Raw genomic sequence first — 26,661 nt, 5'->3', positions numbered from 1 at the left:
ACTTAGAAAAGATGCCTTCCATTACTTAGGAGGAGCTGTAAAAGTAATCAATCAGAAGTATTTCCCACAACAGGCTTCAGTTCAACTTTCTTTTTAGCCTACTTTATTGTAATTGGAACACTATTTTGCTCCAGTTAACCAACTTTATGACCGATTCCATCCCACTTACATTAGTGCTGAAGGGAATAGTGTGTTATCTGCAAGCAAAGCCTTCCAACAGTTTCTCCACTTAAAAAAAATAAAGACTTAGTTCAAAACAACTCAGGAATACTAACTCTTCTTTCTCCTTGGCATTTATTTTTCCAATTTGATCCCAAGTTATCTTTGGAACAAAGAACCAGAAGTACTACATTTCTGAAGGAAACTTAGTTTGTTGTTGTATCACTGAAGTGCAATCTATTATCCCGTTAGTGGTCTCCTCTTTTAATTAGGACAGAATGAAAATAACTCCTTACCAAAGCAGTCCTGAATTTAAGATGGTGTAAGAGGCAGTAACTTAATTCTGGCCTGATAGGAGCTTAGGAAGTTTTGCATAATCAGGAGTGCATCAGTCCTGTTACTCTTGGTCGGCGCTCAATGAGAGAGAAGCAACACTCTCACTGTAAAGTTTCAGATATGGATAAGTAAGAATAACAACCACTCACACTGGGGGCCAGGTTGAACACCAAACCTGTGAAAAACTGGAATGACTAGTTCAATTGTGATCATTGTTCCCAATTCAAGTGAAATATATGGAAGTATCTATCTGAACAAAGTTTGGGGCAAAGAAAGGACAAAGTCAAGCTTATTTGGCTGGAATGCTGCCATATATTTGAGGAAACCAGAACCAACACACAGCATCTTTGCTCGTTCACAGAAGAGATCTTTTTAACAGCTAAGATTGTATTGTTGACAAACTCATAGCAAAACTTCACTTAGAACTTCAACTTGTGGTGTCTTGTCGCTGTACCTTTTTGCAGTACACAACCAAATGTAATCTCTGAACAAACAACTACCTAGGGTGGTGACTAACACAATTCACTAAAGTTTGGTTATAAACTGAAGTTTCAGTAACAGTCTTGGAACCATTCCTTTCCGTTCTCACTCATGTTAGGTCCTTGCTTGTAGGCAGAACTATGAAAACAGAACTGAATGCCAAATTACATGTGCAATCTGGAGTCAGAAGTGCACAGTTAGGACTTTCTGGCTTGCTTAAACTCAGATCACATTTTATCCTGTGATATTTTATGATCTTAACATGACCTCCCTCTGAATTGTAACCAGTCAGGTTTTAGGAATGATTTATTTTAGGAACATTTTGTTTCATATTAACCTCATGTTCAGAAATGCCTAAGACTTTTGGCCCCATCCACAATTCTGTGCTAGGAATAAGGCTTAAACAAAGACTTGGGAGCAGCCACAGTGCCTCAGTGTGAAAGTGGATGTGACTGTAAAAGCAAGTAACTGTCTCCGAAACCTTCCCACAGTAACAGTACCTTGACCATGCACGCTGTGATCAGGGGTAAGTTCTGCTACATAATTCTAAAACATCTTTCCAAATTAAAATAGCAGGCAACTCAATTCTTCAAAATCCAGTTTAGTAAAAAGTACTGGCTTACTTGAACAGGGTGGGCTTGCAAGACTGCAATATCCTGATCTACTAACAGAAGGATTTACATTAATCGGCTCCACAGTGAGTAGGGTAGTCTTTTGTGAACATGGCGGCAGTAATTCCAGATTTATCATCTTCCAGAAACTCAGCATCTTCTGCCTTGCTGTCTGCAGCAGCCTGAACCTGTTCTGCCTTAACATCTTCAGGAAGATGGACAGGGCCTTCTGTCTGCCCCCCCAGGTATGTGGGAGTGCTGTACTTCATAAGAATAGTCTTAAACTGTGCCAAGGGTGCATTCGTGCGAACTCCCATAGGATCAAAGTGGGTTCTGCTTACTCTGTATCCAGCTTCAGAGAGATAGTTTAAGAACTTATTTAACCTGAAAAAAGCCCCAAACATTTAAAAAGGAGTTAATGCTAATAAGGCTGATTCACTACAAGTTATGTATCAGTTGTCATAGTAATCTAAGACTGGAACTTAAATGAAAACTTACTTTGGCATATTCATCCCTTTAATACTGTGTCTGTGGATATTGTAGTAAAATGCAGGATGCTCAGCACTGTTCTCAGATTTTTGTCTCTTGGCTGCATTTCGAATCACTTCATCGCTTTTTCTTTTTCCTGGACCACAAAAAATGCCAGTGAAACCAGTTGAGTATTCAGTGAGGCCATGAAAATTGCCAGTGAGGCCGAAGACAGTACATACAAAAAAAGCCACACAGCAACTACAGTTTTGTGTCTGCTTTTATAACCTAATATTTTGCAGAGTTAAAATCTAGCCTGAATTTAATTAACATGCTATTTTCAGTAATAAAAAGTGAAATCAAGAAGGCTTCATGGAGTATTTAGCGTTCTGATTTTACCAGTGAATACGATTCTGGATGAAGGTAAAGTAAAATCAGTAGTCAGTGGGAAAATAAAATCCTGACTACCAATATTGTTAAATATAAAAAAATACATGAACACTAGGTTGGCTTAGCCATCACTTATAAACTATAGTTTAATTTGAAACTGCTAGAGTGACACCAAAATGACCAACTTACCATGTACCAAGTAGGATTCTGCAGAAGTATTTGGTGTTTTAATATATACGCCACACTCTTCTAGAATACAATTAAAAGTCAAAATTAATTCTACTGTAAGACAGTAAAATGGCAAAATGCCTTGGTTAAACAGAAAGAAAGAATACCACATTCTGGCCTAAAGAAGGAAATGTAGTAAGAAGCATACATATGGGTAACTTTTACTTACAAACTCATTAACTTGTGTTTAGAGGAGATATTCAAAATACAATTTCATTTAACAGTGGAACAGCATTCCTGTACAGAAAGCCATTTCTTTTGGCACACTGATTTGCAATCCCTGCGGGGTTGGCAGAGCATGACGGCTGCAGCCCTCTCTTCCTAACAGCACATGCTCTCAGGCTGGGTTTGGGGTACACCAAAAGAACTACCAGATGCTTAGTATTTCCATCTCCTTCAGGGAACGTGCTGGATTTCATGGCAGTCACCCTGCCTGCATTAAGTTCAGTTGGTTTAGGACCTGTCATACTGATTAAAGATGTCTAAATCCAGCACTCTGCCTCTGACAGCCCCTACTCTTTTTTGCAGCACCAAAGACCATCTGACAAGAGCTGACAAGTCCCAGACTGCATTCCAAGCAACAGTTTCTTGACCTTTTAATGAATACACTGCTGTTAGTAGTCAAAGAGCAATATCTCTCTAAATCACCACAAAGCCAGTCCTTTTTGTGAACAGTCTGCCATTTTTCTTACCTTGTTTGTTCTCATCATAAAGACTATGGATAGAAAAATGTTTTAAAGTTGTGCAGTCTGCTTCACAAACTAATGTCTTCAAAAGTGGCTGAGCTTCATCCAAACCATACTGGACAGCCTCAAACAGCATTCTTCTGAGGAATCCAGTGTTAAAGAGGGCTCCTGACCTATGAAATACAAGACAAGTGAAAAGTTAAGACTTCTTAATGAAAACAAAAAACTTGCTCTAAAAATCTCTTGCCCAAATTGATCAGCAACTATTACCGCAATGTGCTGCATCAGGCTGACTGTGTTCTTAACTTAGAGATATTGAATTGCTTTGTTTCCAGTGACAGTAACATTGGTCTTGTGTTAAAAAATCAAGATCTCAACAATGGTAATTTTATTTCCACCACTGACTTGCCCTACTATTTTGAGAAAGTTATTTAACCCTGTTGTGGTTTAACCCCAGACAGCAACTGAGCACCATACAGCTGCTCACTCCCGCCCCCCCCCCCCCCGCCCCCTGTGGGATGGGGTAGAAAATCGGGAACAGAAGTAAAACTCATGGGTTGAGGTAAGAACAGTTTAATAGAACAGAAAAGAAGAAACTAATAATGATAGCACTAATAAAATGACAACAGTAATAATAGGATTAGAATATACAAGTGATGCACAATGCAATTTCTCACCACCTGCTGACCAAGGCCCTGTTAGTCCCCGAGCAGTGATCCCCCCGCCCCCACCATCCCCAGTTTATATACTAGATGTGACGTCCCATGGTGTGGAATATCCCTTTGGCCACTTTGGGTCAGCTGCCCTGGCTGTGTCCCCTCCCAACTTCTTGTGCTCCTCCAGCTTTCTTGTTGGCTGGGCACAAGAAGCTGAAAAATCCTTGACTTTAGACTAAACGTTACTTGGCAACAACTGAAAACATCAGTGTTATCAACATTCTTCTCATACCTAACTCAAAAACACAGCACTGTACCAGCTACTAGGAAGACAATTAACTCTATCCCAGCTGAAACCAGGACAAACCCCCAGAAGAAAGGTACTGTCAATTTTCAACCATTTCTAACAACTGCTTTGAAAAAGCTTAAACAGAAGTCTTAAAAGACTTAACAAAAGGATTTATTCTTGTTTCTCATAAGAGAAAATTTTAAGTATTAGTTATCAAGTAGTGTATTATTTACTACCACCAGCACATGTAAGGATTTACTAAATAAATTCTCCACAAGTATCAAGTAATAAACTGTTGCTTAATATTTGGCAACTAGAGGAACATACAGGCAGGTTCTCCTGTGCAGGACATATTATGTAAGTTGCACTGAATCTGAAGTTTAAAGCAAATTTCTTATTATTTATTAACTGGTTTGAAGTCTATGATAACAAAAGCAAAAACTGAATACCCTACTAAATTCAAATCAATTCAATGTTTCCTGGATTTCTCCTGATTGCTATAGCACCTTTTGTAGTGCTAAAATATCCAGAAGACTTGCATTTTTATTGTATGACGGAATAGCTGACCTCCAGAGGTTCTTCCAACCCAAATTAATTCTCCAATTCTGGTACTGTGTTCCGTACTTACCAGAGTGGACCAAGAACTACTGCTGTCTTTCCAGGCATACTGCCGTGACAATCACAAGGGAGCTGCTGATAAGGGTTTTCTACAACAGAAAAACAGGATTTAAGTTGTTTTGGAATAGTCAGCAATGCCTACTTTACTGGAGAGAGATGACATAGACAGAAGTAGTAGCTTACTTCAGTGGAGGTAGTTGGAAGGGCAAGCAACAGCAGAAATGTGACACCGTTCTCAATTCTGCCAAGCAGTGTTTATGAGAATTTAGCGATTGATGACTTGATCCTTCATCATTGTTAAAACATTGAAGGAAAAAAAACAACTAAAAAGCCACATAATTCCTATGCTTCTTGGCAGAATTCAAGTAGCAAGGAAATTGTTAACCTTCCTACACTTATGTAAGTAGCTGTCCAGGTTAACAGTAAATAACAAAAAATTTTTCAGAGATCAGCCAATTACATCTACAAAATACAGCCCACCTACAAGTTTCCTAAGCTGTAGGTCAGCTCGCTTGCAAGTAAGGCATTAAGTAAACAATTAATTTACTAATTAAGATCTCTACCGTAAGACTGTACTTATCAGTTACTCACTTCTGTTCTTAAAACTTAATATCTACGTTTTTTTAATCTCTTTAAACAAGCTCATTGCATGCTCCTGCACCTGACTTTGAGCAGGGTAGTCAAAGACACCACCAGTTAGTAGTTAGATAGCCAAGAATTGGTAACTTTGAAACAAGGTTTTTCCTTTTATATTAATTCAAACTACCAACTGGCTAGTAGCTACCTCTTCGCTTAATTTTTGTCTCCTACCTCTGCTAACTCGTGTATAGAGACAGCCCACAAACAGTCAACTTTTAACCTAGAGGCTGCCTTCATTTACCACCAAGTGTTAGATGAATTACAGGAATGTTGCATACCTTTCCTACCACACCTGCTGACATATTTCCACAAGGCATGGATACTGCCCAAGGCCAGGCAGAATACACCCTCCTCTGATGGGAAAGTGATACTGCTTAGTCCACTATGTTTTAAGGTAACTGAAATGAACAGTAGAAAACCAATCTGACACTGAAATCTATCAAGCTGCCACTGTATAGAGGAACTGAATGGTAGCCAAGACTGCCCCACTTTTCATCCCATTCACTGAAAAGACACATCCACAGGCATATCAGGCATCCTGGCAGCTTCAGCAGCTACAGCTAGTTGGAATATGTCCTGTCTAGAAACAAATCCAGTACATTTACAGCAAAATCCATAGAGAACTAATCTAGCCCACTACCAGAAAGCATAGTACCTTCTCCACCTCATACAATACACTTATTACATTAAAGGGAATTATTACTTTACTAAAGGGATGTAGATACAAACAAGGCCTAACCAAACACAAAATGGAGAAACAGGAATTGGACCTTCTCGAAAGTACAAAGGAAAAGCCATTTACCTTCTACCATATTACCCTCTTTCTGAAAAATTCTCTCTTCGCACCATTGGCAATGGATGAGGTATCTTATTTTCTTTGCTGAATCATCCGCAGGGGATGGCCCCCTTAAAACTCTGACCACTACTAGAACAAAATGTTCTAGAGCTACTGCAAGTAAAACTTCAATGCCCTTGTTACAGCGAGCTGCAGCTCTATGAAGGAAGAACAAACACAAAACCACATTGTACTGAAATCAGCAGACTAAGATTGCCATGGACACCTGAACCTTCTGGAAGATTCTTGAGCTCATCCACTTTCTAGAAAAGAGATACTAAAGATCCAAGAAAGTAATCAGGAGAAAATGTTGTTTCTCAGGTGCCTAGTTTTGTCTACTGCCTGTAAAGCTATGCAAATCTTGTTTTACTTCTTTTTATCACGTCTAGAAATATTGATCTGTCACCTGCATCATCTTTCTATCCAAAAACCTACCTATTGCCAGGATATTGCAACAAAAAAATATAAACAAACTAAATGAAAATCCAAGAAAGCAGAAATGTAGAGGGACACACGTGACGGTAAATCATTGAATGTTGACTAATAAGGACTGTGGGAAGGTAAGTGAGCAGTTCCTGAATGTAAGCTTTGAGAAGGAAGAAGAAATCTTTAGGGAGTTGGAGCATGTAACCCAGCACACAATTAAAACATTGCTTGAGCAGCATGTCTGTATCTGAGAATATTCTGCAAGGAGAAACTTCACATATGCAGGGTGAAAGAGAAGTAAAACCTAAACATATTCAGGTCAGTATTTGCGCTCCGGTGTTCTGAAAGACCTCTGTGCATTTCATTTTCCTCCCAATCTTTCCCGAGGAGTTAGTTGTCCCATTCTCTTGCCTGTACCTTTTTTCCCCCTAATTAGGGACCAGGTTTTATATCTTCATTTATTTACTGAGAGTAAATTTTCAGACTGAATTTACTGAGAGTATCTACATGCAAATGAATAATTTCAGAAGTTAGTAATTACATGTATCTTTTTAAGCTCGAGCACAAGGATCTGAAGTGAACATCAGTTTCTACTGAAGCAAGTCTAACTGTAATGCTTAGCTAGAAGCCATTCAAGCAGCTGAATTAGAGTCCTATGCAGCACTAAAATGACAAAATTGACAGAAGAATAAAAGAGTTTGCAGATAGGCAAGTCTGGGTATTACTTTTTCTGTTACTGTCTCTCCCCAGCACCAAGAAAACTCTCCACCATCCCAAACTCGTACCCTATTTATGCATTTTTACCTTGCCCAGTCTTTTAGTTTAAAATTTACATTATCCCATAGCACCACACATAAAATATGAAACAATAATTTTGTATCAAGTAGTCTGGCTTTTAGAATTAGGGAATTCTGTAAACTGAACACGTACAACCTACAGCAGCAGTCTCAAGTTTTTTATCGCTAATGATTTTCTAGTCCTTTTTTTACCATAATTTGAGCCGATTTAGCAGTACCTTGTCACAGCAGCAATTACTATCCTGGCTGCCAGTTCCTTGTAGTACTCAGTTCTGACAATATTACATCCGTAATGACGCAGGGCAACGTGTTGAGCCTTTGCGTACAGAGAACTGATGTCTGTGGACGTGAGTGACACAATTCCAAGATTTCTCACATTTCTAAAGGCAGAATCCAGATAATTCACAGAAGTTCCGAAGGGATCCAAATGGCTGAAGAGAAAGGAAATACCACTGAGTATCTATAAATGCTCAAGAGTTTAGCTTCAAACTGAGGAAAACGCTACTTTATAATCTTCACCTATGGTCATATTTAAAACAAAAGGGGAAACGGGACTAAAATTTACAGCACACCTCTCATGAATTACTCCGGAATACTTGCAAGAGCCAGGGAAGCACTGTGCTGGAAAATACACATCACCACAAAGCCAGCAAGTACTTTTTTTTGCATCCTGAATGACTAATTCAAGTTATAATATTGGCCTGATGCTTACCTTCCTCCTTAAAACAAAGGGAAACTTCTAAAACCAAAAATATCTTCAAATGTATGCATTCCAGTTTACGTACTAAATAATTAGCCTAATTTTCAACCTGAATACCTGCTGCTTAGATCTGGATGTTAATCAATAAAAAAAAAATCTGATCACTTATTTTGACGTCTGTATAGTTTTAGAATGTACACATCTATAAACCCAACTTGGAAGAATTAGCTTACTTTAATTGAAAATGAATATGCTGCAAAATCAATTAAAACAAGAGGTGCAATAAAGTCCTACACAACAAGATGCAAAGGTATGAATTTTAAACTAATTAAAAGTTTTAAGAAGAAAACAAAAAGACTGATTTGACATTTCTCTATCAAAAGTTTGGCTTAAAATTTTCGTATACATTCATAGTCCATTCTGGATGTCAAAGGGCTTAATATTTTTCCAGCGATCTCTAAAACATTTAACATTAAAGTCTGTTCCCACACCATTTCTGGGACAACAGAATTACATTTAAAATACCAAGTGACTGTTGGTTATTTCTTTCATTCCAACTTCCCCCAATAATCATATACTGTGAGACAGGGTGGGGTGTGTCATTATCAAACTAGAAAATTACTAAGAGAAACATCCAACACTTACATAAAATCAAATGATCTCAAATGCATTATAACATTGGCATCCATTTTTGTCACCTCAATGGTGTCACTATTTTCTCCTCCATCTCCCATAGCTTCATCATAATCTTGTTCCTTAGTGTGGAGTTTCACCTTCATTTTGTTTAAATGGCAGTTTTCCTGAATCATTGTCACAGAATTTTCATTACAATCATTAATTGTAACCTTCACAGAACTTCTGAGATGCTTTGCCCATTGTAATCCCATTATACCTAAGGAAAGACAGAATTGTAACTCCATGACAGAATAAGGAGTTGGTTTCCAAGTCGCTGAACTCGCCAAGAAAAAAATTCATCCTTTTAAATGCTTATAATACAGAAGTGTGTGTGATGCAAATTTTGTCACATTCCTGCAAAAATGTGTTGGTGACCTTCTGCCTCAGCACAGAGTGACAATGGGCTATGTAAAGGAACAGTCTGCTTGTCACCTTCTTATATGATAACTGGGGCTATAGACCAAAAGATTTTTCTATCAGGCTGGACCCCCAATCTGCAAGAAAGCCCCTTGGCTTGTTTAACGCTCCAGTGTAGCAGACAGACTCCTGTGACAAACCACCGTAAAACATAAAGATGAGAATAGGTACTGCGAAGATTTTTAGGCTGCCTCCAAGTGTTTATTGCTGACTTCTGTAGTAAAGTCTATGACTACATTGTAGAAGTGAGGACAGGATGCACTTGTGAAGTCTGGCCAAGTTCAGAATGGTGATAAATTCATTATAAAGAATTTTAATGCAAAATACTAAGCAGTTACTGCTGTTCTCAACTACGACCTTAAGTTTGCAGTAGCTGGCTGATGATGAGGCAGCAATCCAGATCTCTTCAGATTTTTGTTCCAAATGGTTAATAGACATTGATATAACTACTTTACATTTAGCTCATGTTCAGAATTTTTGTAATCAATTAAGAGATGATTCTGATAAAGCAGCTTGGATTCATCACCATTTTTAAACTCCAGGTTGATTTTACAGCCGAATTCCACAGCCTCTTGTGACTAAAAGAGATCTGTGACTTGGATGCAAGTTTAGGAAGATGCCATTTCATGGACATTAAGGCAACTGATTGTAAAGGAGACCACTAAACTTTCGTATTATTTACAGTCTTTTTAAAAGGCCTAATACCAGGCTCTTGATGGCTGTTTTTTTTATATGGAAGCTAATGACTGCCTGCCTAAGGAAGAAAATTATTGTGTACCTCACATTATTTTTGAATATGCATTGTCAATTATAACTGATTTCTGCATCTTCATACTATTGGGTATTAGCCTAAAGATTAAAGAAATTGACTTTACCAGTGGCACCGAAAGCATCCAAACATTCTATCGGTTTACGTTCCTCAGCTAGAACAGCTAGTGCGCAGAATATCAATTGCCTTGAAAATAAAAAAGAATGGTCATAGTAAGTTGAGAAAATATTTTTCCTTCCTTTTCCTTATTTATTTCCCTTGAACATAATACTAGAACATTTAAGCTAAACTCTACCTTTTACACAGAAGAATTGTAAATCAAAAACCTCAGCTACCTTTAAATGTTTAATTCTACAGAAGGATATTTATAAGGCAAGATCCTGAATCAACTTACTGGAAGAAGTGGCTAGTATTCAAAAGTAAAAAGTGTTTTTCTTACTATCCTAGCATCTGGTACTACCCTACTAATGGCTCTGTGTTTAAAAAGATGTCAGAAGTTACTGTAGAGCAATGAAATTCCACTCTGCTGAGAAACAGGCCTTGTTCTTCTAGACATGGCCATAACCTTAGCTGCAGTGGCCTTCTTCAGAGGCATGCCTTAGCATTCAAATGTACCTGTCCTGGTTTCAGCTGGGATAGAGTTGATTGTCTTCCTGGTAGCTGGTATGGTGCCATTTTTGAGTTAGGTATGAGAAGAATGTTGGTAACACTGATGTTTTCAGTTGTTGCTAAGTAGTGTTTAGACTAAAGTCAAGGGATTTCCAGCTTCTCATGCCCAGCCAGCGAGAAGGCTGGAGGGGCACAAGAAGTTGGGAGGGGACACAGCCAGGACAGCTGACCCAAAGTGGCCAAAGGGATATTCCACACCATGGGACGTCACATCTAGTATATAAACTGGGGATGGTGGGGGCAGGGGGATCACTGCTCGGGGACTAACAGGGCCTTGGTCAGCAGGTGGTGAGCAATTGCATTGTGCATCACTTGTATATTCCAATTCTTTTATTTTACTATTGTCATTTTTTTTAGTGTTACCATTATCATTATTAGTTTCTTCCTTCCTTTCTTCTATTAAACTGCTCTTACCTCAACCCATGAGTTTTACTTCTTTTCCCGATTTTCTCCCCCATTCCACTGGGTGGTGGGGGGAAGTGAGTGAGCAGCTGCAAGGTGCTTAGTTGCTGGCTGGGGTTGAACCATGACACTGAGCTAACTTTAAACCCGGAAGCTCAAATACTAACAGCACTGAGAACATGAGGGGTCAGCACAGGCTGAAGCGCAGTCCCATGCATTGGTGTCAATGCCTGCACCTTTAAGCATGACTCTCCTTAAAAAAAAGACCATGTTTCTTCATTGTTTTAAATGCAATAATGAGAAGACACTTGAGAGAAACTGAGTCCCAAGAGAAAAAGGCCTAGAATATGAAAACTGTAAATTACAGGTATGCTGCTGTTCAGTTAGAGGAGAGAGCAGTGACTATGCACAGTATCTTGTGGAGATTCACAGGAAACCATTTTAAGTGTATACAATGAAGTTAGTTTCCAAGTGTGCTCCTTTCAAATCCTGTTCTCCATAAAGTACTCATTACAGAAAAATACTTAATTGCTTCAGAAGTGACAGTATTTCCCATAGTGTTCTTGGGTTCAAATATTATTTGTCAAGATGAGTTTTTTGATGGAAAACTATTTCTCCCACCCTCTGAACAGAAGTTTCACAGGGTTTGATTTTCAAAACGTGAGAGTATTTTTCACTACAAACTCACCACCCCTCTGGCGCATCCTCCTACTCCCTGTTCTCTTACCTGTTGAGTTTCATTTTAGGATTAAAATAGGAATCTGTTTTCTGAGGTGTGGAGTAGTTGGGAAGAACCTGGACATCTGTGGCCGACTCTTTCAGCACTTCATGAGAAGACTTGGGAGCAGGAACTAAAAGAAAGTAATTGCAGGGGAAGGAAAGAGTTAGTGAGAATTGAAATTAACGTTAGCACATTTGATAAATTAAACTGAAAATTTGCTTCCATATAGCAAGAAGTCTGGGTTATGCTGTAATCCAACTAGCACATGGATCAGTTAACAAGTATGTGGGGGAAAAAAAAGCAGGCAACAATTTATCTTCTAGTCCTAAGAGTGGCAAATAAGGATCAAGCTCTACCACAATTTTCATCCCATAAAGCACCGCATTTGTTTCTCAGTTGCACTCCTATGTATCCACTCAAATTTAAGAAAGCAAGCCCCTGAGCCTGACACTTAGCACATTTGTTTCACGTATTTGAACATAATATATTGCTAATTAATTAAACCCTATTAACATAGTCCTGAATGTATATAATGAACTGCAAAAATCCTCAAAATCCTGTTATCAAACAGCTTCATGAAATGTGTATAGACAGTACAAGCATGGGGACAACTTCAGCACTTAAGCTTTTTATAAAGTAGTCTGTGGCAAAACAAGCTTTCTGATTTGACATGCTGTCATTCCTGAGCAATTTAACCCCAGTCTAACAGTAGCAAAATTTACCCAGGAACAACCAGGAAAAATTTGTTAGCTATCAAGTAGATACCTTTCAGTGCTCAGCCTGCCTATCTCTCAGTGCTTTGAAATACACAGACTACGTATCTGTGAACAGCTCTACCACGCACTCCACGTTCATAGTCCCCAAGTGTTGCTGAAGCACCTACAAAACATGAAATACCTGACCTCTGGATTTCTCCTCTCCCCGTGAGGAAAAATAGCCACAGGCATTTTGTTAAAAAAATGACAAATGGGCCATTCTTTACTTACAGCTCTGAAGAGAACCATACAGAGATTAATGTATTTCACAACACAAACTCTATTTAAGTTAAAGGTATGGAATATGGTATGGATGGTACTAATATCGCTTCTCAGACATGCAAACTGATGCCCGAACACTAACCTACTATTCCTAAACCACAGATTGATAACAGAAAGAAGGGTGATCCTCATAGCTCCCAGGATCATCTTTACTATATTGTATCTAGATAAAGACCATACATCTACAGAGAGACAGTGTCTTGGTTTTGGCTGGGATAGAGTTGATCTTCTGTCTAGTAGCTGGTATAGTGTTATGTTTGGGATTTAGGATGACAAGAATGTTGACAACACACTGATGTTTTCAGTTGTTGCTAAAGAGTGTTTTGTCCTGGTTTCAGCTGGGATAGAGTTGATTGTGTGTTCCTGGTAGCTGGTATGGTGCTGTTTTTGAGTTAGGTATGAGAAGAATGTTGGTAACACTGATGTTTTCAGTTGTTGCTAAGTAGTGTTTAGACTAAAGTCAAGGGTTTTCCAGCTTCTCATGCCCAGCCAGCGAGAAGGCTGGAGGAGCACAAGAAGTTGGGAGGGGACACAGCCAGGGCAGCTGACCCAAAGTGGCCAAAGGGATATTCCACACCATGGGACGTCATGCCCAGTATATAAACTGGAGGGAGTGGGGGGGATCACTGCTCGGGGACTAACGGGGCCTTGGTCAGTGGGTAGTGAGCAATTGCATTGTGCATCACTTGTATATTCCAATTCTTTTATTTTACTATTGTCATTTTTTTTAGCGTTACCATTATTAGTTTCTTCCTTTCTGTTCTATTAAACTGCTCTTACCTCAACCCATGAGTTTTACTTCTTTTCCCGATTTTCTCCCCCATTCCACTGGGTGGTGGGGGGAAGTGAGTGAGCGGCTGCGAGGTGCTTAGTTGCTGGCTGGAGTTAAACCACAACATGTTTACACTAAGTCAAGGATTTTTCAGCTCCTCATGCCCAGCCAACAAGGCGGCTTGGAGGGGCACACAAAGTTGGGAAGGGACACAGTCAGGGCAGCTGACCCAAACTGGCCAAAGGGGCATTCCATATAATGGGACTTCATGCCCAGTATACAAACTGGGGGGAGTTGGCCTGGGGGGATTGCTGCTTGTGAACTAACCGGGCATCAGTCAGCAAGTGGTAAGCAATTGCATTGTGCATCACTTGTTTTGCATATTCCAATCCTTTTATGATTACTATTTTCATTTATTATTGTTACTGTTATCATTATTAGTTTCTTCCCTTCTGTTACTATTAAACTGCTCTTATCTCAACCCACAAGTTTTACTTTTTTTCTTATTCTCTCCCTGATCCCAGTGGGTGGGGGGGGGGAAGCGAGTGAGTGGCTGTGTGGTACTTAGTTGCTGGCTGGGGTTAAACCACGATGCAGAGGAAAAGCAATCAGACTAATTTTCAACAGTTACAGTCTGGGCTGTAGCAAAAAACCCTCAATTTTTACACATCAGCTAATCAATTATGTGCTTTTTACTTAACTGCTGTAGAGGACAACTTGCAAAAATAAAGGAAATAAATTTAATTTTCAAAATTTAGCATTCTAATTATTTAGAAAGTTTTCAATTTAGTTTATCCAAGTTTAGAAACAAAAGTCTAATTCCAGAGAAAGTCAGGTAGGATTGTAATTTACCAAAGAAGTATTGACACCTGTATCACAACTCTCTGGGACTGAAAAAACCATCATCTTGATTTGTGAACCCATGCTTATGCATTTTGAATAAAAAGCAAAGGATTTTTATATTGCAGAAGGATTTACTCCAGACTGTTTTAAGAAGAAAGACAGCAAAATACAGAGGCATGAAATGCTCTGTACAGATTTTGTTTTATGGATGCCATGTCCCCCATTCTTTTGGAGACACAGAAGCCTGTATTTACAACATTGAATTCATTGTGAAGGGAGTATTATTTATCAATAAGAACAGAGTAACTGGTCAATGCAGAGACTAAATCAGAACACTGTTACATCTCTGAGGGAAAAAAACAGTTCTGAAATAATAAGGGCAGATTTCTCATTAGTAAAGCTAAATCTGTTTCAGAATTTTTCTCATGTCTCTCACCCACATATCATAGTTATTGCATATGCTACATAGTATAAAAAGATTCAATGTTTTATGTAAGAACCTACTTGTAATAAACCTTGATTCAGTTTCTCCTTTATTCACATGACGATTAATATGACCTATCATGTCAGTTCTTCGTGTGATAGTTGCTGAACAGATGATACAATGGTAATGGGCTCCCATCTTTGCAAATGTCTGTAAAATATGCATAGTTTCAGAATACAAAGACATGGTTGAAGTAGAACTATACCTGAACACAGGCATATGAAGAAGTCATCTGTCTGCTACCTCTAACGCATACAAAATATTTTGAATCTACAGCCACAGGGACTGTAAATAATCATACCCGCAGCCAGCACAGCATGGCTATCCTGCCACAGCACCACAACCAGTTAAACTCTACCAATATTCTATACACTCAGCACACAGGGAAGGAACTGAGAAGCATCCATCCATCACCTGGCCTAATGAACCCTTCATCTCTTCCACATAAAGCTGCTGCTTACTCCAGTGTGACAGTGTTTTATACAATCCAGGCAGCTACCCGCCAAAATAAGAGAGATACATCTACTTATATTCTGGACCAATAAGCTTTTGGTATCCCGCCCTGAATAGCAAGACATTTTGTGACTAAAGCAGATCACAAAAGTTCCTCTAAATCACCCATTTCCCCCACTTGGTAGGCTAACAAATATTTCTGTGATTCAGCATTTTTACCTGGTCTCCAATGAGGTTTGGTTTTACTGGATGACAAGGTAAGTGACAGATGCACATTCTGTACCCTGGAACACAAATTCTTGTCACATCACAGTACAGTAAGTAAACAGAATATATACGTCCTGTATCACATGGCCTCATTTAAGATTGCCAAATATTGCCGCAAGACAGCAATAAGAGAACATCACCAATTATTTGGTACATTCACACCCTGGGCAGGGAAATTTATCAGCTAATTATACATTTTAAATTTTAAAATGCAAAAAAATTACATACAGGCAATTCATTTTAATAAGTCTGTTAGCACCCTACAAAGCTACGTCAAGTTTTCAGGCTATACAGTATATAATTTTCAAAAGTACTTGTGAGTATTTTACAAAAGTATTGTTACCTGGCTAAAAGACTTGTGTGAAGACTCCTATAAAACTTATGTTCCACAGTTTAAAGAAAACCAAAAACAAGACATCTGCTAATGCATGCAAAACCAGAACTCCAGTCAGAGAATTTTTAATTTAATCTTGTCCATCTTCTAATTATTCATTTTATTTCCCACAAACTCATACACCTAGTTCTTTAAAAGACACATACTGCTCACTTTCTTTTCCTTCTTTAACTCCTTGTAGGGATTTTAATGCATCTTACAAGCAGATAACAGAGTCTGTTAAAAAACAGATAAGGCTACTAAATATTGGTACTAAATAAAAACTTTAGATATCTATCTGAAACCATGGAATCTTTATGATGAGCCAAAAATGACCACGCACACTTGTGCATGTCTGATTACTAACGATATTACCAAAACTTTTATTAATTTTCATAATATATGTAATTGCTTTTTTCTAAGTGAGAAAATGCACAACCATAACTATTTTGGCATGTAGAAGAATAGAGAGCTATTTTACTTCACAGGTCAAAATTCATTAGGTCAAAATGTAGTTCTAATTCAGAGCTGGTAACAAGATGCTTAAGTCAAGAGGAATTTAAAAAGATGAAACACAGAACAATGTCCTACATGTCCACAATTTCTTATTGTATTCACTATTCAAATGATTGCCATTACCTTCAAATGCAACAGAAACTTTCCAGTGCAAATTCTGAAGGTGACGATGGAGTTTATGACTATAGCAAGCTTTGAATTTCTCCTCAGGACACAATGGACAAGGCTTCTTTTCATCTGAAAATACAAATAACCATAAAGTACGAGAAACACATGAAATGCAGTTGCCACTCATGTTAATAGAGATGCATGCTAAGAGAAAAAAGAATGAGGGTACTATTAATGGGAGTTAAAAGATAAATTCCCCAGGGTATATTCTATTTCAGGCATACACAAACTGAAAATTTATCGATTGCCTCTTTCTACTCCATAGAGTACAGACAAGAACCACTATTACTCTAAAGATCATTGACTTCTACAACCTTTAAGTTTTGTTTTCTAATATTTTTTACTCCAGCAACATGAGGCTGATACAACTTCTGAAGAGTATTGCAGAATTTTATAGATGAAGGCTACAGACTTGCAAGGTTTCAAAAAAAAACAAAACACCAACAAACCAAAACAACCCCAAACAACCCAATTGAAGAGGTTAAAACAAATATCTGTCTTTATTCCTCCTGAATCTTTTAGATAAAACAAGCACCCGGTATCTTTTTAAGCTGCAAAAAAGATAATGTACTCTATATTAAAACAATTTTTCTTCTTGCAAATCCTGCATAAGGGACAAAAGAGCAAAGGCAAGATTATCTGACATCAAAGGTGTTGAAGCACTTGAAGTACTAACCTAAATAAAAACTAGCTATTGGGAGACATATGTTGTAGAGCTGTACACAGGAATTACACATCAGAATACGCTTACATCTGCTGCTGGGTCTTAAGACTACTGAATGTCAAACAATCCCCATGCAGAATTTAGCAGAAAAGCTTCTATGTGTTAGAATAGTACAGGATGAATACTGAAACATGCCACACAACATGGGCCATCTGTAATAATAATTATGTATCGTAGGCTTGCAAAACAGCAAAATTCCTTTTTTATGACTTTTTATGAGTGGGCTACTATGTCCATGCAGAGTCCCATGCCAGTGAAGCCAACAGAGACAGCCTACAGCTCACCAAATAAATCACCAGTGTTCTCTACTGTTGATGAGCCTCTTTTATTGAATTATGATTTACTGAGTATGAAATACACAAGGCGATGGTAATAAATACAAGTCAGTCCATTAACACACGTGGCAGAAAAATGCTACATCCATGGCAGAAGAAAAAAAATTACTATGAGAATAGGCAAGGCAATAATAAGTTTCTTGTCACTACCGTGTGGATTTACATATAACTTGGCTCAGCAACAGCTGCAAGTACAAGACTTATGAGATACTTATGATCCATCTCCTCATTAAAAATGGAACAAATGCTCTATAGAAGTTTTTGGCATATTTGTTAGTAAAATTAAACAGTCATAGAGGTAGGCTATTATTTCCATCAGTGGCCACTTTAAAAGATTATTAAGGCACAAGAGCCATATGATGCAGAGTCTATGTGGACCCTGATCTTTCTCTTCATCTGTGAATAAGAACTAGTTTCAGTTGCAAGGGCTGCCACTACCAGCACTAAATACACACATGTAATCAGAGAAAAACTGAAAGTTGTAATAAACCCACTTCACAGTCTTAAAAGCAATCCTCCAATATACATCTGGATCAGAAATGAATACAGAGCAGGGGAAAAGAAAAAATCCAAAATAGAACACACATTTATTTAAACTGATATTTAAACACTGCAAAGACAACAATTGGGTTCCATGTTTTCATGGCACTTGAAGCAAAATAAAAATGAGACTAAACTGCTGATGTATAGCTAAAATTAACATTTTGCTGATCCATGCACACTGCCAATGTTAGAAATGCTACAATGCAGAGGAAAAAGATGGAAAGGAATCGTTAAGACCTTGAATTTACTGAAGGAAGTACAACATTTGATAAGCAAGGCAACAAATCATAAACCTATTTTTTGTGAAACCCCTAGTCTCCAAGCATTATAAATACATGTAGTGTATTAAAAATAAAAACTAAGAAAAAATGTAAATACCTGTAACATGAAGATCTGTGGTCTCAGATACTGCCATGGTAAACTCACCTTCTTTCAGGTCAGCTAGTTTCTCTAGATCAGCAAGATGTCTTTGAATTGAAATATGTCTCTCTGAAAAGCAGAGATATTTAGAAGATAAACATTGTCACTTAAAAAATTGTTTTTAGTTTGCTGCTGTTTTTCTATGCATCATTTCAAAACTAACATTATTCGCGAATCACTATAATAGCAACTGGAATACCTGTCTGTATCTGTTAACTTAAAAGGTAGAAGGAATGACTGCAAAATTAATCCCCAGAATGGTTCTTTAATAAGATCCAATTATTTCCATATATTTCTACTTGCTTTTTAATGCTGACGCACATCAAACCTCTCAAATTGGAAAGACCTTCATTTGAAAAAACAAGCTGCAAAGATCAAGTCACATTCCATTTACTCCTGAATTTACTGCTCGGCATCATTAGTGAATGCAAAATGTGCACAAAGCAGTATAAAAACATCCAATGAACTGTCTGGCAAAAATAAAATATCAGCTAGAAGCGGACCAATTGTCAATAACAATTATTCACTGTATAGCCAGGATATATTAAAATTCTACCACCTTCCCCCTCACCCCCTTAGGAGGCTGTTTTAACCTTTAAATTTACCTCCTGATCTTTCAACTTATCAGTCAATGGGAGCAGAGGAGAATTTGCTAAAAACAAGAGAATTAGCTTATCCAATAAATCAGCTTTATTGGTTTCAGCACACAGAACATCCCAGTATACAGTTACACTGATTCTGTAGCGATTTTAAACCTTTATGATGTGTTTTTACAAGATTAGTCTTCATGTTTTCTTATGTAAAACAAAGATGGCAATTGATCAATGTGCTCAAGATACAGAGGTGAGTTTTAAAGCTAGGGTTAAAAGCAATTCCTAGCTTTTAGTTTCTGCACTTAGATACAATAGATTTTCTCTGCTCTCTGTGGTACTTCTAGCATCAGAGCCTGATGTAGCTCATACCTCACCTAACCTTGATTTCTTTTCTGTCACTGTGTATGTGCAAATTTCCACAGTGATTTTTAGAAATGTTAGTAAGGGGAAAATGGCATTTCTTTTTTGAAAGAGATTTCCAAAGCCTTAGGAAAATATTTTGCTCAGATGCATGGGAAAAAGTACCCATACCTATCGGATGCATGGAAAATGAGATTTCACACATTCCTTTTAGCTTTCTTCCCCACCATATCTACTTTTTCTCTTCCTTTCCTCAAGCACACAACACAAATATTCGTAAGAGTTTATTAGCAAACCTCTTGGATAATCAGATGATACATCCAAAATGCTGCTATCAGATTCCCTTGTGGATTCTTCCTCAGTTCCTTTTCCTTCAGTTTCCAATTCTGACTCACTAACTTTCACATCCAGGTTGTTGCTTTTCTCTTTTCCAGGGACAACCACGCCATCTTAACAAAATCAAACAAACAAGAAAAAAACAGTAAAAGTGTTGAAAAAACAGTAAAAGTGTTGTTGATATAACCAAATTATACAAAGACATTAATTTGTTTCCAATAATTTGGTCCTTCTAATAGGCAAAAATTACTACAAGTGTGAAGGACAAAATAAACATATAAACACTATGTTTAGAGATTATCACTCAACCTTGGAAACCACTGTGAAATAATGCCATCCTCGACAGACATAACTGTTTGCCCATCTGTATCATCAGACGTTTAAACTTAATAAAATGATATTTACATGTTAGTTTCTGGGAAAATGCAGTGCTATCAAGTCAAAGCAGGCAAGGAAGAATCCAAATACTCATAACAATATACTAGTGGCTAAAAAAATTTGGAAACCAAAGTTTAGAACTTGTCTTGGGTTTGTGTGGCAAGGTTTTGGTAGCGGGGGAGGGGGGTTAGAGGGGTGGCTTCTGTGAGAAGATGCTAGAAGCTTCCCCTGCATCTAACAGAGCCAACACCAGCCGGCTCCAAGACGGACCCGCTGCCAGCCAAAGCAGAGCCCATCAGCCATAGCGCCTCTGTGATAACAGATTTAGGAAGGGAAAAAAGTTGCGGCGGGCACAGAAACTGCAGCTGGAGAGAGGAGTGAGAACATGTAAGAGAAACAACCCTGCAGACCCCCAGGTCAGTGAAGAAGGAGGGGGAGGAGGTGCTCCAGGCGCCGGAGCAGAGATCTCCACCTGCAGCCTGGGGAGGACCCCACACCAGAGCAGGTGGGTTCCCAAAGGAGGCTGTGACCCCATGGGAAGCCTGCGCTGGAGCAGGCTCCTGGCAGGACTTGTGGATCTGTGGAGAGAGAAGCCCACGGAGCAGGGTTTCTGGCAGGACTTGTGACCCCATGGGGGACCCACACTGGAGCAGTGTGGTCCTGAAGGACTGCACCCCGTGGAAGGAACCCATGCTGGAGCAGTTCGTGAAGAACTGCAGCCCGTGGGAAGGACCCACGTTGGACAAGTTCGTGGAGGACTGTCTCCCCTGGGAGGGACCCCACGCTGGAGCAGGGGAAGAGTGTGATGAGTCCTGCTCCTGAGGAAGATGAAGTGGCAGAGATAATAACACGTGATGAACTGACCATAAACCTCATTCCCTGTCCCCCTGTGCTGCTGGGGGGCATAGGTAGAGAATCCAGGAGTGAAGCTGTGCCTGGGAAGAAGGGAGGAGTGGAAGGAAAGTGTTTTGAGATTTGGTTTTATTTCGCATTACCCTACTCTGGTTGACTGACACTAAATTTAAGTTAATTTTCCCCAAGCTGAGTCTGCTTTGCCCATGACTGTAATTGGTGAGTGATGTCTCCCTGTCCTTATCTCGACCCAGGAGCCCTTTGTTTGTATTTTCTCTCCCCTATCCAGCTGAGGAGAGGGGAGTGACAAGAGTGGCTTTGGTGGGCACCTGGCATCCAGCCAGGGTCAACCCACCACAGAACTGTTCATGGCTAGTTGAACAATGTGAAAAAAGGAGGGGAGTAAGAAAGGAATTTGCCATCATCAGGGGCCATGATGAGTGTTAAGTGCTGGTGCCATCAGCATTTGCAAACGAATAACTTCTCTGAAGTAGGCCTACTCAAGAATTTCAAAAAGTACTTAGGAGGCTGAGTGATTGGGCAATAAAATGACAAAAAAGTCAAGTAGTGGATTTAGGGAAAACCCCCTGATTTATATTTCACATATGAATGCATGGACTCTGAGCTGAGCATCACCAGTCAGGACTACTACCTTGCGATTTTAAAATACAGTTTTGACAGAAGGAAGAGGTATAAATCCTAAGAAGTGGTGGGTCCCTCTCCCCACCAATTGACATTAGGAACTGCTAGGACAGGATGCAGAAAGCCATGCTCAGCCTGCATACTGAAGGGTATTGCCCCGATCCCCCAAGCTTCAAAGGGACAGGTACAACTAGTAAAGTTTCAAAAAAGGCTGACACTAACTAACAAAGCTATGGCATTGTTTCTTAGCTATTCAGAAGCAACAGAGCAGGCTATGACTTCTCAGCCTGGATAGGACAGATATCTGTAAGATCATGAGATGCAGAGAGAGCACACAAGTAAACCACTCACTGTCTATTCCAACACAAAAACTGGGATGCACCACATGGAGGCATCAGCTGAAAATTCAGAGCAGAAGAATGTTCTCTACATGACCTACTGCTAATGCTGCAGACCTCCCTGCCACAGGCTGCTGCAGATGCTGCAAGTCTATGACTGCCAGTCTACAAGTGCCAAAGTGAGTATTTTATGGAAGAGAAATCCACTATGGAATTTTAAATATAAAACCACGACCTTTGGCTGAAAAAAATAAGGAGTAACAAACCGGTTTGTGTTTGAAGATATTTCTGGAGCATGCATTAATGTATGGCTGCTCTGTTCTGCTAGTCTTCCCTAACCATCTACTCCTGGCCACTACTGAAGACAGAATAAGGGCTGGAAGGATCTTATAGTAGTTCTTAGGATTCCCCTGGGGTTTTCTGTTTGTCTGCTTTTAAACACTGCAGTTGGATACAAATCTTTGCTATTATAACAAAAAAAAAAAAAACAAAACCAAACCAAAACCCACAACAAAACCAGAAAGAGGAATACCTCAAGACAGGGGTTATAGAAATTGTTCAGAAAGACAGAAGCATAGAGTAAAATTATTCTACCTACCTTAAAATATATCAAGACCAGCACTGCTACTCAGAAAGCACTGCTGTATTTCTCACAGATTTATTGTTAAGCTGACAGCTTACCTGAGACAGACTTGTATTTCCTGCCTACTTCTCAATTAAGAAGTTGCAAGATGCCTGGTGATAGTTTCTATATGCTTTTTTAATAGAAAGACAGCAAGAAAATGAAGTAAAAGGATTTGTGGTAAGAAATCTGTAAGAACAATGACTTATTATGACTACCGGTGCTGAGAAAAACTAGAAACAGTTAGAAAAATGTGTAGTGAGAGCATAGGAGTGACCAAAGTCCACCGCAGTTGGACTGTCTACATCTTCAGAGCAAGTGCATAGGTTAAAATGGTTGAAAAATAGAGTATGCACATACGTACATATAGTTTGTATATATATCCATGAAGAGAGGTAAACTTGCACACTAAATGATTAAGAAAAGCAGGCTGCGAGCGCAGGAAGATTGCACGATTTTTTAAAACGCCTGTCCAGAACCACTGACTATGCACAAACGTAATAATGCATCAAAAAGCCTAAACTATACTTTTTTTTTTTTTATTATTAGAAGAATCAGTTCACTTCAACTCTAAGACTGCAGTAGCAAATGACTGGTATCAATGCCACATTTGGTGCAGCTGGAAAACTGGCACAACCAGTTTAAACAGATTTGGCAGAAAATACTGAGGAGAAAACGTTTGGGGAAGAGACGGCATGGCACACATTGCATTCCCATCTGTGGTGGTGCAGACCCCCTTGGTTCACATTGCGAACACTGGGTTCTTGTTTTGGCTACAAGCGCAGCAAGGTGGGACAACCTGGTACTTTCTTCTCCTGGTTATGGTACAGAGACTCAGGACTACTAGGCACTCCCTAACTGTTCCTGAACCTCCTGCTGCCTGGATCGTGGCACACCCTGGAAGGTGGCAGAATTACGAGACAAGAATTGTGGCCAGAAAAGAAATATACTGACCAAAGTCATCATCTCGCGATCCTGAGACCCTTTGAGCTCTGTGGCATCGCAGCAGGCTGTGACCCAGTATCTCCCTCTGAGCTGTGATGCCTCTCAGGAGATTTTGTGAGGATTTCAAAGATGATCCACTGATAGACGTCGATGCAGGAGAATAGCGAGTAATTTAATTCACTACAATTAGATTTCACGAAGTTTTCAAAGATCACTTAGTACCAATAATTTACTACAATTGCAAAGAGAGAAAAATCTTCGTCACAGGTTAAGCTCTATATTTCTGTGTGTGTGATTCGATTTAGGAAACTTAGTAGTGTGGATTATAGCACATCTTATTAAATCACTCAGGTAGCCGGCTGATGATTAAGTATTGTTAAAAATCATATAGCCTAACCTTGTGATTTACCGCAACAGTGCTAATAAATCTTAAGCTGCTGCTGCCTCAAAGCTGCGCAGGATCCTAAGCCACTCACGACAATCTGGCGTAGCTGGCAGGATCCTACATCAGGACCCGCGCCGCCATCCCACCTCCCGCAGGCCCTGGTTTGTATCGCCACCTTCGGGAGCAGAGTTTGAAATACTCATAAAAGATCGTCGCCCATACCACCACATAAGTCTCATTAGATTTAAAGGGAGGAAAAGCTCCCGGTTTCGCTCTTTCAAAGCTCCCCGAGCACGGAGGGAAGCGCCGAGGCTCAGCCCCCGGGCCGGGCCGCCGCGGGGAGCACGTGTGGCCTCGCCGGTGGCCTGCCCCGCGCCGGCCCAATTCTACTCAAAGTCAGCAAAACGGGGAAAAACAGGCTTCGTTCACCTCGCAGGGGTTTCATGGCGCAGGTGGAGGAAGAAAGGAGACGGCACGAGTGCGGCTCCAGCCGCCCAGCTATAAACTCACCCTCCCACCGGGGTTCTCTCAAGGCTCTTCCCCCTCCCGCGCCTCCGCATGGCGCCCGCCTTTCCTCAGCACCCCCCGGGCACGGCACGGCACGGCGGGGCGGCACGCACGCGGGAAGCGGGGCAGCAGCCGGGCGCCTCGCCGCTCCTCTCAGAGGGGGACGAAGGGCCCGGCTCCCGCCGCACCGCCCGCTCACGCTCCCCCCCCCCCCCCCCCCGCCCGCCCAGCCCAGCCCTCACTGAGCGCTGCTGTCTCGCCGCCGTCTTCGGGGCTCTCCTCATCGTCGTCCTCCCGCGCCGGCTGGATCCGCTCGGGGGACAGCAGCGCCAGCGAGGCCTCCGCAGCCTCCTCCGCTGCCATCTTCTCTAGGGACAGCCCGGCAGCAGGCGAAAGCAGGAGAGTCGAGGTAGAGGGACGTGCCGCCCTACCCACACGCCTCTTATTTGGGAGCGGGGCGGCGCTGAGGGGAAGGTGGGCGGGGAGGCACAGCGGCGGCGGCCCGGCACGTACGGCGGTGGGAGGAGGCGGGCTCGCACAGCCTACACTTCCCAGAGCGCCTCGGGGCTCCGGCTCCCGGGGGCCTGGGCCTTGCCCAGCGCGCCCCGCGGCGGGGAGGGGCGAGGGCTGGGGCACGCCCGGAGGTGAGCAGCGCGGAGGGCTGTGGCTGACAAGGAAGTCTCCGGCCCCAGAGCGGGGCCGTGCTCGGGTTACCCCTGAGGCCCCCTCCGCCAGCACCATCCTCCCGAGGCCGCCCGGCGCAACGGGGTGGAGGGGCGCGGAGCCGCTGCCCGCCTCGGCCTCGGCTTCGGCTTCGACTTCTACGGGAGGGTGCGTCCCAGCTGGCGGGCTGTGAGGCGGGGCCGCCCCTGTGCCCTGCTGCCGGGGAGGGGAAGGGGAAGGGGAGGAAGGAAGGGAAGGGAAGGGTGCTGGCCGCAGCTGTGTGGGGTGGGGGAGGCCGGCCGGCCGGCTTGTCCTGTGAAGGGGCGCGGGGGCTCACCCTGTACTTCAGGCCTGGGGTCGCGGGCAGGAGGCTGCCGCCCCTTGGGTCGTGGCGGAGTAGCAGCTTTTCCTCCAGTCACTTCAACCCGCCCATGCTGAAGGCTGTCTTAAAGAGCCGTGCGTTTACTTAGTCCTCCCTGCTCTATGGCTGAGCTACTTCTGGGGCTTATCTCTTTAGGTAGTTGACCTGTACTCTGGAAATTCATCTCTACAGCTCTGGGAGATTCTGGTGGAGGTCTCTTGTAGCCCTTTTAAACCTCTTCTTGGTCGCAGCAGGCTGGCAGGACTAGTTTGCGTAGAGGGTGGTGTAGCTGTTGGAAGATGTCACGATATTACGTCCACCCCAGGGGAAGAGGGGGCGAGCCCTAAGGCGGGAGTTATACGGTTGGAACTGCTTTAAAACTTCACGGTTGTGTGACTAAACGTTAAAGCGTGTTCATCTCTATTAGTTTGGTATGTTTGCTGGTACAAAATATGTGTCTCTGGAGCAGAGCGTAAAGTAATTGCCATCGGTTTTTTTCTGTGACGTTCTTCTAGTAGTGAGATGTGAATAATTAACCCTGTTGAAATCTGCTGTGACTCTGTAAAGAGAAGAGTACTAGAGTATTTTTTCTCTACGCAGTTAAATTTGCTTTTTATACCAGCTGGAAATAAAAACTTGAAATAAATAACAATGGCAACACTGTTTTTCTTAGGATTTGAAGATGTCTAAAAAGAAACTGAAGAAAATAACTGAAAAGGAAGACTGTTTGGATGGCCAAGATGACAAAGTAGGAACAGCTGTATTGTTACTAT

The 26,661-nt window shown here is 40.9% G+C and overlaps 2 protein-coding genes across 7 annotated transcripts in view; one reads left to right on the top strand and one right to left on the bottom strand.

Moving 5' to 3' along the window:
• Positions 1-784: 784 nt before the first annotated feature.
• On the bottom strand, positions 785-25,605 carry TRMT1L (tRNA methyltransferase 1 like). Of its 3 annotated transcripts, none has more exons than XM_049809127.1 (16): positions 25,107-25,605; positions 20,156-20,308; positions 18,865-18,975; positions 16,840-16,953; positions 15,780-15,844; positions 15,128-15,257; positions 11,978-12,101; positions 10,286-10,365; positions 8,964-9,210; positions 7,837-8,049; positions 6,363-6,553; positions 4,932-5,010; positions 3,365-3,531; positions 2,634-2,693; positions 2,085-2,211; positions 785-1,970 (listed from the first exon to the last, which is right to left on the bottom strand). In XM_049809127.1, the coding sequence occupies exons 1-16, from the start codon at positions 25,603-25,605 to the stop codon at positions 1,658-1,660; spliced, it is 2,673 nt and encodes an 890-aa protein (XP_049665084.1). In that variant the 3' UTR covers positions 785-1,657. The 3 variants fall into 3 exon arrangements, with proteins under 3 accessions (XP_049665084.1, XP_049665085.1, XP_049665086.1); XM_049809128.1 differs by having other exon boundaries at positions 18,913-18,975; XM_049809129.1 differs by lacking the exon at positions 25,107-25,605 and adding an exon at positions 23,982-24,113.
• A 6-nt stretch (positions 25,606-25,611) lies between these two features.
• Positions 25,612-26,661, top strand: part of SWT1 (SWT1 RNA endoribonuclease homolog) — a 40,338-nt gene continuing 39,288 nt past the window's right edge. For 2 of the 4 annotated variants that reach the window (XM_049809125.1, XM_049809126.1), the window contains exons 1-2: positions 25,612-25,695; positions 26,562-26,636. In XM_049809125.1, the coding sequence (XP_049665082.1) occupies positions 26,571-26,636 (66 nt within the window). In that variant the 5' untranslated portion in view covers positions 25,612-25,695; positions 26,562-26,570. The other 2 variants (XM_049809124.1, XM_049809123.1) reach the window with 2 other exon arrangements.

The sequence above is a fragment of the Accipiter gentilis genome, chromosome 8 (genome assembly GCF_929443795.1).
Source record: "Accipiter gentilis chromosome 8, bAccGen1.1, whole genome shotgun sequence".
In the NCBI taxonomy this organism is placed as follows: Eukaryota; Metazoa; Chordata; class Aves; order Accipitriformes; family Accipitridae; genus Astur; species Astur gentilis.
Note: the sequence above shows the minus strand (reverse complement) of the source record. Positions and strands in the feature narration are given on the sequence as shown.